The sequence below is a fragment of the Tyto alba genome, unplaced genomic scaffold, assembly GCF_018691265.1.
Source record: "Tyto alba isolate M040663 unplaced genomic scaffold, T.alba_DEE_v4.0 Super-Scaffold_26, whole genome shotgun sequence".
NCBI classification, from domain to species: domain Eukaryota; kingdom Metazoa; phylum Chordata; class Aves; order Strigiformes; family Tytonidae; genus Tyto; species Tyto alba.
The window spans coordinates 12619572-12632955 of NW_024881300.1; the positions used below are offsets into that span (position 1 = coordinate 12619572).

General features: G+C 36.3%; 1 protein-coding gene across 5 annotated transcripts in view; it reads left to right on the top strand.

Moving 5' to 3' along the window:
- The window catches only part of CHST8 (carbohydrate sulfotransferase 8), a 188362-nt gene extending 175485 nt beyond the window's left edge, over positions 1-12877 (top strand). For 4 of the 5 annotated variants that reach the window (XM_042797727.1, XM_042797728.1, XM_042797726.1 and 1 more), the window contains 2 exons: positions 8979-9016; positions 11465-12877. In XM_042797727.1, the coding sequence (XP_042653661.1) occupies positions 8979-9016; positions 11465-12604 (1178 nt within the window). In that variant the 3' untranslated portion in view covers positions 12605-12877. Of the gene's footprint in view, positions 1-3573; positions 3597-8978; positions 9017-11464 lie in introns of those variants that run through there. The other variant, XM_032987172.2, reaches the window with a different exon arrangement.
- Positions 12878-13384: the final 507 nt, after the last annotated feature.

A 13384-nucleotide genomic window follows, 5' to 3' on the forward strand; every position in this document is an offset into this window, starting at 1 on the left:
TGTTCTACTTGCACAATTTCTTGAAACATTTCTGGGGTTCTACGTGAGCTATTCTGGCTAGCTAACACCTGCTCCACTACAGTCACAAAATATATGAAATACTCGTTTGATATTCACTGAAACTCCTCTGGTTACCTGAATAGTTCTTACAGGCTACTAAATATAAATGCAGTGCTATATTTTAAACCTTAGCTTTTACTTTTTAATAAACCTGAATAAAGTGTAATGTCCTTGTCAAAGTCACGCTATAAAGGCAATATGCAAATATTAAATATGAGAATGGAGAATAACTGAAAGGTATTAAGGATAAATTGCAAGTAACTGCTGACAGTGCCTGAAAGCTAATGATGCTAATTAACTATATTCCCAGGGATAGGTCCACAGAAATAATGGGGAATGCAATAGCACAGGCTTGACTTTTCCGCTTTCTTCATAGAAATTTTATCGAATATAAATTAAGTCAGAAAATGGCACTCTAATTAGGATGGCTAAATAGCAAAGAGAAGACAAAGTAAACAAGTAGTGGTTTCTTTCTCACAATAAATTCAAACAGTCTCTTGTATACATTCAATTAAGCTTATGCATTTCCCTTTCCTTTATCAAGGAAACAGACCAAGTGTAAGTTAAATGATTATTTAGTCAAGGAGATTGATTCAGTAGTATGTGTCCTTCTTTAAGGGTCCATATACCTGTTCTATTAACATGTTGCAGTTGAAGTATCAGGGTTTTCAAATTCCAAGACAAGAATCTTTTATTCAAAGAACTTACAATCTCACTGATGGAGTAAAGGACAGATGAAAGAAAGCCTCATGACAAAGTCTGAATGTAAATTAATAACCTTCTGGACAAGACTAAACACCAGTTTCAAACAATACTCAGCTAATAAAGTCACTGCAGATGTGTAGGCGGTGGGACTCACCGGGCAGTCACAGAAACACTTCAACTGGGTTTTGATTCAAAGGGAATTTATTCCTCTAAAACACTACCATATCTGTTTCTGCTTCTCTCTTGCTTTGACCCTGATGAATCAAAAAATATGAAAGGCAAACCATATCAAAACGATCATTTCTCATATGAAGTCGTGTCTAAAATAGTGAAAAAAATAAACAGAAGTTTCAGGAGATGGTATTTCTTATTAGCATACTTAACACAAATACGTACAGCAAAACAGACATGAGGCAAGTTGTTATGAGGGGGAAACAACAGGAGGAGGATAAGCCTGGGTCTTTTCTCTGAGAAACATTGTTTAGACATAAACACTGTACTCAGATGACACCCACATTTAGGAACAGTGGGTACCAGCTCCATACTGTGATCTTTTACTCCAAGAATACCTTACTGAAAAAAAGTGGAAAAAAAAAAAAAATGGAGAAAGCTGTGTACAAAGGATGGCCTAAGTTGACATGTCAAGTGGGACATTATGTCAAGAGTATTGGCTACAAGGGAGTTAATCAAGGAATCAAGAGGGAAGCAATGATGACATGGCAGCAGCCACAACTCTGAGTGCTGTGCTTCAAAATGATGACTTTGTGCAGTTTTGCGCAATTCAGACATACAAGACTGGCTACTGGTACTACAAACAAACTGTCAAACCAAGTTCTTTGACAGTATTAAAGTCCTCAAGTGGCAAACATCAAAAGTCACTTAACAGGTGTACTGATCTCTACTTTGGTTCCCCGATTTGTAATTTTCTCTTGTTCAAACTGATGGATGAAACTAACGCTTTTAATTATTTCCTGGATATGCCCTTCAGAATTGCATTGCTTTCCCCAAATACAGTACTTCTGTCCAGAGACTCCCTTACTTCATTAAGATGGAAACTCATTTCAGTCACAAAAAGCCAGAGTAATCGTGTTTTAATCAAGTGAAGTGCACAAAAGCTGCTACCATCATAAGCACCCGTGACACAAATGCAGCACAATACTGCGTTGCCTGCTGCCTGTGGGATAGAGAAACTGCGGATTTGCTGGGTTTAGAAATATGAACCTAATAGTTTCACTTAGATTCAGTGCCTACCTCTCTGAAGCTGACTCAGACTGAAAAGCACAAGATCAATATGAAGTAATTCCGTTTGTGCACAATACTACCACAAGAGAGGGGAAAACAAGGGTCTTTTGGGGAAGTATTCTACTTCACCACAACAACTGATTAAGCCACAAGTGAGAGTCCAAAGATCCTCAAATAGATTGCATTTAAACTATTAATAACTGCATGCTTGGCAGTGGTAGGATTGAAACAAAAAGCTAAAGAACTCGGGAAGAATGGAGTTACCTGATTTACAAAGGAACTCACATATGAAAGAAGGCCCTTGAAGAGATTTAAAAAAACCCTAACCCTCCATATCTTGACAAACTTCTTATGCCTTCCCAAAATAGGGGAAAAGCAGCAGCTCTTCACTCAGAGTGTAATGCTTAACTACTTAGAGCTCCAAATGACTATTTCGGAGACTGGAAAATAGGTACAGAAACATTCTATCCCTCCACTTCTGTGCAAAGGAAATAACCATCAAACCTGTCTGTTATGTCTTCAGCTCCTTTAAATCATCAAGATGGACTTAACCATGTTATTTGCCACAAAGTGTAGTGGGAGATCAGTGTTGCATACCAGAACCATGGAGGCTTAAGAATGTAAAGAAGGTTTAACATTTGCATAGCAGACAAATAAACATTGTTTTATTTAATTGCACTCAAAAAAGAAACACTTTTTTTTTTCTATAAATCTTACTTTAAATGCAGTAGGTTTTTATTAGAATAAAGATGCTATCCTGTCAGATGTTGCTGTTAATGAACAGCCCTCTGAAAAGTATGAAATATCTCACCTAGATTTTCCCTATAAGGGTTCTGGGGTTTTTTAGCATCAACATTTCTGGCAAGGACAATGGCAAACTGATAGAACACAATTAATTGAGAAGAATCAATTAATACTGAGTTAATCAAATGCAGACATTCTTGTTTCTGGAAGTATTATGAGCTTAACTTTTATTACACTCTCAAAAGTGCTGGATCACAGAGTCAGCACAGAGACTGGAAATTCTTTATACAGGGAAAGAAAGCTGAAGGACGGAAATTATTGGAAAGAATAGAAACATGAATATTAAGAGCAGTAAAAGTACAAACAAAACAAAATAGGTGGGGCTCTGTATGGATTAGCCAAAAACAGAGATTATAAAAAGCACTGAAGAGGAGCCAATAATTACATCTGGAGAAACAGTAGCATCACACCATGGAAGTAAAAAGCACTACTCTCAAGTTAACAGTTGTTCTCCACCATGGCTATAAAAATCAGGACCCCCCTGGAACACACAACACCTACCAGGGACAAAAAAAAAATCTATGATTCTCACAGTGAGGTTCTTCAACAAGTTGCAGCTTTATATTACATTCAGCCTATCTGCCCTACAATGAAGTTTACTGAAGGATCCTTCTCTCAGCAGCTCAGTCCCCAACCCTACTGCACCAGCTTCACCCAGGCTGGAAGCATAAGAGTCCAATACATCCAGAGATGTGCAGCAGAATCTGGGCCTCAGAACCTTAGTCTTCAGTGGATAAACTACATCTCACTACTTGAGCAACGTGCAGTGTCGTGAACTGAGCATCGTAAGTCAGATACCTGCATTCTACTCTAGACATTACTAAAGATTCACTGTATGAGTCTGGTTTTAAATTTTCCAGAGTAAAATCTGACCAGTTACATAAGGGTTTCAGACAACCAGTATCTGAGTTTGTAATTCAAAATGTGATAACATAAAAATCAGATCAGTTTGGCAAATGCAGCTACTAGCCTCTGCTTCTCACATGTGAAAAGCTGGAATAATAAAATAACTTACTATGCTTTCCAATGTAAAGCAAAAAAAAAAAATCCCCACAAACAAGAAAACAGAAACCCACTACACAGTACATACTGTAGCAATGGATATCTGAATAAAGTATTTACAGTAATATCTATTTTTTTTTTCCAGAAAAATTACATTACAAATGAGCTCCCCAATAATTCATTCTTACAATTCATACATAAATAATTCTTGTCATATATATAATTATTTTACCACCAAATACAAAAAGGTGCCATAAAAAGAAAAGGTGCTATGGAGACTGTGTTTGACTGCTTTCATCTCAAGAGTGACAGACAGGTTCTTTGGTCAAACTGCAGGAGACTGAAAGTTCTCCTGCATGCAATCTGACATTCATAAAGAATACAGTAAAATGTGTTTGTGTTGTCTTTACCATTGCAACAATTAGTGTTAAACAGTCATGAAAATAGACACACTGTTGTAGAAATACACAACTTCACAAGTCTCTGTGAAACATGATGATGCATGTCATGTCACGAAGTATTTAGCTTTGACAAGGGCTCAGCAGTGTATCAGTTAACGAAAGCATTCACTACAAAAGTTTACTCATCTGTGGGAAATGACACTGCATGCCTGCAGCTTCACTGGGGATGCAAAGAGGTTAGATTATATAGATTCACTGTATAGGTTTGCCTGTTTCTTGATGCACAATTTAAAATGTGCTACAGCTTTGCTAAGCCTTCTTCACTTTGACTCATTTATTTTATCTGTGTTAAAATGAGGTATATGTAGCTTAGATAGAGACTTTTGAGAGGGTTTTCCCTATTCAAATAAACTATGTTTTAGATATAAAAGGATATTTACATAGCATACAATTAAAAACAGATAAACAAAGTTTGTTCTATTAATTAGGCCTCAATTTCAAAATAAATTATTTTTCTAGCAAGAGGTTTATATATTTTAGAAGTACTCCAAATATGTACACTCCATATATTTATAAATATGTAAAAACAAATAGTTCACAATGGTAGCAATCTTTAAAATAAATAAATTTCTTTAATAATTTAATTCAAATATGTAAACAATTAGACACCAGAGTAAGTTAGGAGCAGAAGTGAGTAGTTCTTTCATACTGTACAAACTGAGTTCATTTTAAATGACCAAAAAAAAAAAAAAAAAAATGGAGAGAGATGATCTGGCCAGTATTTTGGGAAAAACCCTTTTCAAAATAAAAATTTTTCATGCTAATCAGAATTCTGAGTACTAGTCTATTATTCGTTCTGTGATTAAGTACATGTTGTTGTCTTTCAGTAAAGACCTAAGACTGAGGCACATGTGGACAGGACACTTGACGCAGATGTTCATGCAATGATAGTAACAGCCCTTCCAGAGTATATTTCACAAATCAGTTAGGATAAAGCAAGAAAGCATACACTGCTCACAGAAGCCCATTAAGGGATGGAGTCACAGATGCAGACTTGAAGTTATCATTTTTATTAAAAAATATTTCAGCCATCGTGTAGTCTCAGAACAGAGGAAAACACCAGAGGCAAACCAAAATTAGGTCTTGAAGCAGCGATAGAGGAAAAGGCAGAGAGGCAAAGCTATATAATATTACACAGGGAAGATGAAGGCCATTTTATTGTGTTGCTAGTAGCATTGTAAAAATAAAAATAAAAAAAAACACAAAGAAAAAAAGAAAAACTTACAATGGGTTTGACTAGATGAAGCATAAGGCTCATATTTCATGAAAGACAACAAAAGCAGACATAAAACACAGGCCAAGCTCAGGTCTGAAAAATCATGGTTGCACAAGAGAAAGGGAAAAGAACACCAAGAAAACTGACATAAACGATGTAAAATTGATAGAATGATTCTCTCTGCTATTCTCTCTCTGAGCACTAGTGAGATGTTGGCCATCGTCATGTCTGGCACCAAACATTTAATGATCACTAATTTCACCTGGGTGCAGCAGACATCAGTGGTTTATTTATGGAAAAAAAAAATACTATTTTGGCAATAATATCTGAGAGCTTGTAGGTAACATGCATCGGAAAGATGTAGCATATCATTAAATTTAGATTTTGATTAGTATAGTAGATCTGTGTAATATAACTTCCTTAAGTTCCTTGCACTTCAGAGGGTTTTTTCCATGTAGCTTTAAATCTGAAGTGACAGACTGTATCATGAGAAAGATAGCTAAAAGAAGCCAACTTTAGAAGTCACAAATTCAGAAAACATTGAAAAGATTGGCAAGTACTTCACCAAACATTTACATTAAACATGAATTGTTGTTTTGATTGCATCCTAAAGCCAGTAAATGAAGAATAATTTTTTTAAACAGTTACTCATCTTTGACTAGCATTTATTTTTAATTTTTTTAAAGCACAGCATATCAGTGCTACGTATTAATCTCTCAAATTACCTTTATGAAACACTACTGCAAAAGCATAATTAGTCACAATTAACCACAGAAAAGATTGGTCTCATACCTGGTTCTTTGCACTTGAGTGTTTGGATTATTATTTTTTTTTAATAATTATTATTCACAGCAGATACATACCAACTTTAACAGGTAATTACACAAACTGTGTGGTTTTGCTACAAGCTATCACTGCTTTCATTGAAGTACAGACAAATGACCACAGCTAAATAAACAGGGGGGAAAAAAAAAAAAAACAACCCTAACATTTACATTACAATTTGGCCACAGAAAATGTTCTGGTATTAGCATCCAATTCCTGTCCAAAATACTTGCTCAGTTTTCTGATAGGAGATCAAGTCTTTTCCCACCTATTTATGTTTTCAATCATGAAAAGCTCAAAATGCTTTCAGAAAGGTAATGGATTTGTAGACATTATACTATCTGATCTTTTAGGGAGGGTTACACAACCATTCTCCTATCTTACACTGGTAGGCATAACTAGTGCACAGTCAGAGAATTATTTAAATATGTAGATTCTCACCTATGCACACTGACAGTATTGACAGCCAAAGTAAATCTCCAAGATCCATGACAGAGGACAAGGCATGACTTAACACTACTCAATCCAGTTTAAAGAAAGACTAAAAATTAAACATTTGAGAGGAATAAACTGATACTGAACATAATGATGATTATTGTCTGCAGTAACATTATTAACAGAGTTACTAAGTGCATTATATTACCTATACACAAGAAACCAAAAGATACCCATAGAAAGTGAGCAGAATTGACTAGCCTACACCACCAAGCTCAACTTCTTAACTGTGTTAACTTTTCAAAACTGTACCTGACATATATGATTTCTGCCTATAAGAGATGGCACAATAATATTCTGAATTTATAAGGAAAGTAATATTTACTGTCACGCTCTGCTACAATAAAGCCTAAAGTAAGAGTTAAGCAACTACTTCAGCTAACTACACTAATGATGCCTTAGAGTGGAGTCCAAGCAGCCAAATCAAACCTAGCTCAAGTAGCTTCAAGTTATGCCTTTAGGGTTAGCAATAAAGAAGAGGTCACATCTGCTGACAAACAGAACAGTTTCATGGTTTAAACAAATCACCCATGCTCTAGTATCAATTCTTTCAAAGTGCTGGTACTCAGTTTTTGCTATTCTTTTCGGACAGCAGTTTCCACACCTTCATTGCTCTAACATACTACACAGCAGTATAAAAATGATCTGATAATAAATACTGATCACATCAAGAACTGGATAACAGCTCAATAACACCTCCTAAAGCCTGGTGCAGCAGAATCAGTTTTAATCCTCCAGAACCCACTAAAGGATATTATAGATTAGCTCTGTTTCTCTTTAGAATATACCTTCTGACCTTATTTTGCAGCTAAACATTTTTGAGAAGCAGCTAGGAAAAGGCTTAAGACTCCTTCTAGAAGATGTCTGGAACGTAGTTCTGATGAAGTCAAAATAATATGCCCTTTGTTTTTAATAGGCACAGAATCACAATATCCCCATTCACCTTAACTTGAGTTTATTGCTAACAAATTGCTGCAGTGGAATTAAAGCTCAAACATGATCCAAAAGAATAATGAGCACTGCTAGATGAGCTCTAACAACATAGAAATAACTACAGCAATTTTACTCAGACTCTACTATAAACATCATTTTGTAGATCTGATTAAAAAAAAAAGCCACGATTGATCACATAAATTGGACTTGCTACTTTAACTGCAGTAAGGTACAATGTGAACTATGCATGCATGGTGTTTGAGAGCTTTCACAGTACCATGAAAATTAACCTTATGGGACTGAGTTATCCCAGTGATGCTTTAATTTCTAATGCTTTGCAATACATTTACCTGTAATTGTCCTTGTCAAAAAGGCTGTGGATTCATAATGCAGACTTATTAAACTGAAGTCTTCAAGCAACTGAAGTTCTCAAGCAACAGTGACAGTGATGATAGCAGTTTTGTACATTGAAAAGCCCCAAACTAATTTAATTATTAAGAAGTGTCTTCCTTTATAGATTCCTGTATTATTAGCTTATACTTAACACAGGTTAGGAACGGTAAAGAGGTTCTACACGTCTGCTAAAGCTGCCTTCTAGGATTTTCTCATCTTCATTATAATATTTTCAAGTATACATGACTTGAAGCCAGAAGATTTAGTGAAACAATTTCTGTATTGTTTTGTCTCTCCAAAACTCTACAAACATTACCTCACCTACACATAAGTCCACTGTGGTTTGCTGTGGTTTTACAGCAAAGGATAGTACTCAGTGCAAGCTATTACTATGATTAAATACCAAACTATCCAAAGTTGGGGAGGGTAGAGAAACCACACAACCTTAGGTAAGTACACAAAGAACAACCTTTTTTTAGACCTCTAACCTGGGATCACAAATTTCAGCTGCTTCTCATTCTGCTACTGGCCTTTTAGCTGAGGTTAAGCAATCAGTCTTCTCCATCTCAGTTTCCCCATCTGTAAAAAGGGAGGTAGAGACATTCACTCCATTTCACAATTGTTATGGTATCTACAAATAAAGAGGCCTTTCAACGAGTATTGTTAGTACAGAATATACATTAGTTATGATTCATCATTGGTCTAGTTATCATTGCATTAATAGAACTTGTTTCTCTTTTCCTCATAGTTACTGGAAGGACACACTGTTATCAGTCCAGCCAAAATGAAACTGATGTTTTTATTTTTGCTAAATAATGACTTCAATTTCTTTCTTTGTTTAGGGATAAAATATAACATGGGATTCCAGCAACCAAAAAAAGTAAGTTTTTGAAAGTACATAAGGAAAATTGTACCTATATTCTGAGTAGGGAGTACGGATAGAGATGGCTCAGATAAGGCCACTAGACTAGAGAGGAAGCACTGAAAAGGAAAGATGCATCAAAGCTTTGCCGTGAAGTCGAAATTTTCCTTTTATAATATGAATTCCATAAGCTATGCAACTTTAGTTTTATGAATTTTTTCCTAGACTGGATATTGCTAAAAGATATTGTAAACTTTGCGTATATTAATAATCTGTATTAAATCATACTGATCAAATGGATGTTGTGAGATGTACTTAAAAACAGGCTAGAAAAACACTGGTGAAATTCCTCCATCTAGTGGCTGTTGGCACACTCACAGCAGCAGTGGATGGCTGCGGTGGGTTGTCACTATTTCATAGTTAAAGGACAAGTGCAAAATACGCAAAGGAACAACTATGCAGCTGCCAGCTGTTACCCAAATGCCACTGATGAAATCAGCGTGATGTGATTGACATCACTTCACCTCTACAGCTCCAGCTTGACCTTTTGGATGAAGAGTTACACTGACAGAAGACATTCAAATCATGGCATTTGAGTTTCCCAAAAACTGTAGGTTCATCATCATTGTCGTCATTACAGGTCCAAATATCTAGGAAGTCTGAATTTTATAATCTTGAAATATCAGCCACATAATGGGTAAAAAAGATAGAATTTCAATCACTCTGTAAAGGGTAATATTTAGAAATACATCGACAAGAACTTTAATACACCTTTGACTACCGGAAACAACCTCTGAAAGTAAGAGCAGAGTACAACAATCACTCCCAACAACTGAATACACAGTGAATACACAGCTGACAAATTAGCAGTTGGTTTCCCAGTCTGCACATAACATACCACCTCCAACACTAGAATAGCCTGCAAAACATTTTAGAAGCCTAAGTTCTGCAACAATTTGCATAGTACTCTAAACATTGTATTTCATACTGATCTGTTCTGTTCAAGATTTGTGTAATGTTACCAATTTAAGCAAGTCACCTAAAAAATAATACAATTTGATTATCTTTCTTCTTTTGTCACCAATGCTTTTTGTAATGAATACTAAGTCTCTTTTTTGAGACTTTTTTTAATCTCTCACCCTTAAACAAGGATGTGGCAAGAGATAACCTCCACAACAGCACAAGTTTAAGTTACTTATAGTATCGCTTTTTTCCAGCCAAAGACTTCTAAAATCACTATTACAATTAAGATTTAATCTGCCACCTTGAAAGAGCATGACCCTACTAATCCCCATACTGTACACCTTAAAATTCATCCAGTATCTTATTTTTGAAGCCATTTTTAGATACTATTATGGAAGAAATCATGAATGAAAGTCAGAAATGTACAATTTATAAAACCTCTAAACATTAAATATTTTGGGTAAGCAATAAACATTCAACAGAGGAAGTCGATGTAGTTGCAGAAGTGCTCCCTAGTGGTTCATATGCCACTCGGCTCCCAGGTGAGTTCTCAAAACACAGATGACGTAGTTAAAGAGCATCCAGAACCTAATTTTAATCTTAGAGGCACAGACACATAGACAGGCATTTAATTCAGCTGATTTGAGAAGCAGGAAGTAATGGAGCACATCTGGGCTGCATGCCAAAAGTATTAACCAGTGAGATCCACCTAATAAAAGACAGCAGGTCCCAGGCACCCCTTATCCACAGATCTGCTTTGCTTACTCTGTTTTCACTTGCCCAGTCCCAGCCAGAGCTTCATCCCCACCCCTTCCTGCTTCTCATCAAGTCTCAGCTGCTTTGGTCCCAGGCTCACCTCACTCAGGCCTCCCTTTGGGGCCCCTATTCAAGCTGCTCTCACCAAACCTGCTTCTCTGCAAAGCCTCCATGTTCTCACTGCAGCGCCCTTTGTGCTTTCCTCTTCCCACTCTTGTTCCCTCTACATCTTCACTCCACCTTACAAACACTATAACTCTTCCTTCCCTGTCAGGCTTCACTCTGTGCACAACTGCTCTCACTGCAAACACAAGATACTGAAAGAGGGGTGCGGAAAAAACAGATTTGTGTCACAACAGGCAGTCTGGAATAATTAAGTCCTCAAAATACTCAGATACCTTTTGTGGAAATTTCAAAAGATACCATATCTAATCTAAGACAAAAGTATCTATCAAATTCTGGGTACAGGCACTACCTAAAATACAGTCAAATCCAAATCTGAAGTGGAATTTACCAAACTCAGGCTCATCTCAGTCTTTGAATTTCATATAAGAACAGAACATGACAGCAAGAGAAGAGTCCATACCACGACATAGGCACAGCACTGAGGACTGGCAGCAATGCATTTTGTTGTACAGTTCTGCTTAACTCTGAGTATATAAAAGATCCACAGTAAGTTGTACAAGCTATTAACAGTGACAAACACTCTCTCATTTACTAACATCTTTAATCTATTTTTCCCATCAGGACTGTGTTTCCAGCAATAACCAGGATAGAAGAAAAAATACTGCAGATGGAGTAGCAACGGTAAAGCAGAGTGATTCATTACACCTATCTGAAAATGCACCCACTAAGCTTCAAAGCACAGACAGAAGGCAAAGCAGCATAATATTTGCAATGAAAGATCAACAGAAAGGTGAAGAAATTAATTCCATCAGGCTCCATAAGCGGAGGAGAAGATTTATAATTAAGAAGAGCCCAATTCTAATTTCCGTGAACAGCTCCATTCTCAACCTGCCCACGCTTAAATCTGAGGATAGAAACAACAAGTGGAAGAGTCTCTATAAGGTCCAAAGAGAAAGAAAGCAAATTATGAGGGAAACTTGTTCTAAATACAAAAGTAATAACAGAAGAATAATCACTCCTTATCATGTTTCTAGAATATTTGTAGAAGATAAATACAGAGTTTTATACTGTGAAGTACCAAAGGCTGGCTGCTCTAACTGGAAACGGGTGCTCATGGTTCTTAACGGGCTGGCTTCTTCCACAAAAGATATACAGCACAACACAGTGCACTATGGCAACTATTTAAAAAGACTGGATGGGTTTGATCACAAAGGAATTTATCATAGGCTCAACACTTACACAAAGATGCTTTTCATTCGTGAGCCTTTTGAAAAGCTGGTATCTGCATTTCGGGACAAGTTTGAACATCCAAACAATTACTACCACCCGGTTTTTGGAAAAGCCATCATTTCCAGATACCGGGTCAATGCCACCAAAGAAGCATTAAGGACAGGCTCTGGAGTCAAATTTAAAGAATTCATTCAATATCTCCTGGACGTACACAGGCCAGTGGGTATGGATATCCACTGGGATCATGTCAATAGGCTTTGCAGCCCATGTTTAATAGATTATGACTTTGTTGGGAAATTTGAAAGTATGGAAGAAGATGCAAACTTTTTCTTGCACTTAATTGGTGCTCCACAAAATTTAACTTTCCCCACATTTAAAGATAGGCACTCCAATGAAGAAAGAACTACCACTAAAATTACACAACAGTATTTTGCACAGCTTTCTCCTTCTCAACGACAACGAAGCTATGACTTCTACTACATGGATTACTTGATGTTTAACTACTCAAAACCTTTTGAAGATTTATATTGATTTGAGAGCTGGGACATTTCCACAGTCATATCAGTTGAACTGCATAACAATTCCAGGTGGCTTCTGTTTATATATACTTGTCTGGTAGTAAACAATTGAAGAGCAGGAAAAAACCCAAAACAGAACATAAATGGTTAGTGATGTTTACACCTTCACCTTAATTGCCTCCTTTTTCAAATCATATTTTTTCTATAATTTCTCCATATGAAATGTACATACATATACGTATAGTATGTCAGGGCTCCGAAATAAAGCACATAATTTTCTATGCTAGTGTGGCCTGTGTTTGGACAGAGAATGGTCTGAAACTGGGGAAACACAGCTGACAACTCTACAGTTGAGTATTTCAAGCTCTTTACTGTTTAGAAAGTAAGTCTGAAAGTGACAGTGTAGGAAAAAAACCCCTTCCCCTGAGTAATATTTACAGTCCTTAGAAATATGCAACACATGAAGCCATACACTAACCAGACACTACGTAGGTATTTGAAGTTGGTCATAGATTGCTACTTCCTGATATTCAGAAGTTAGTTAGGGAGAAAGTCTATCACACTTATAGTGTTAAAAAACACACTGGTGAAAACAACTAATACTTAATGACCATGTGAGTGCAGTATTAAACCAGATGTTGCAACTCAGAGTGAGAATCTGTTCTTCCCCTTCAATATTTCCCTTATGGCATGTTCATCTGCAAAAAGATAAAATACTAGGCGAACATTTGCATCTTTATAAATTTTATTAAGATTCTTTTAATCCTTAGCATTAACATAAATCTCTGGTTTA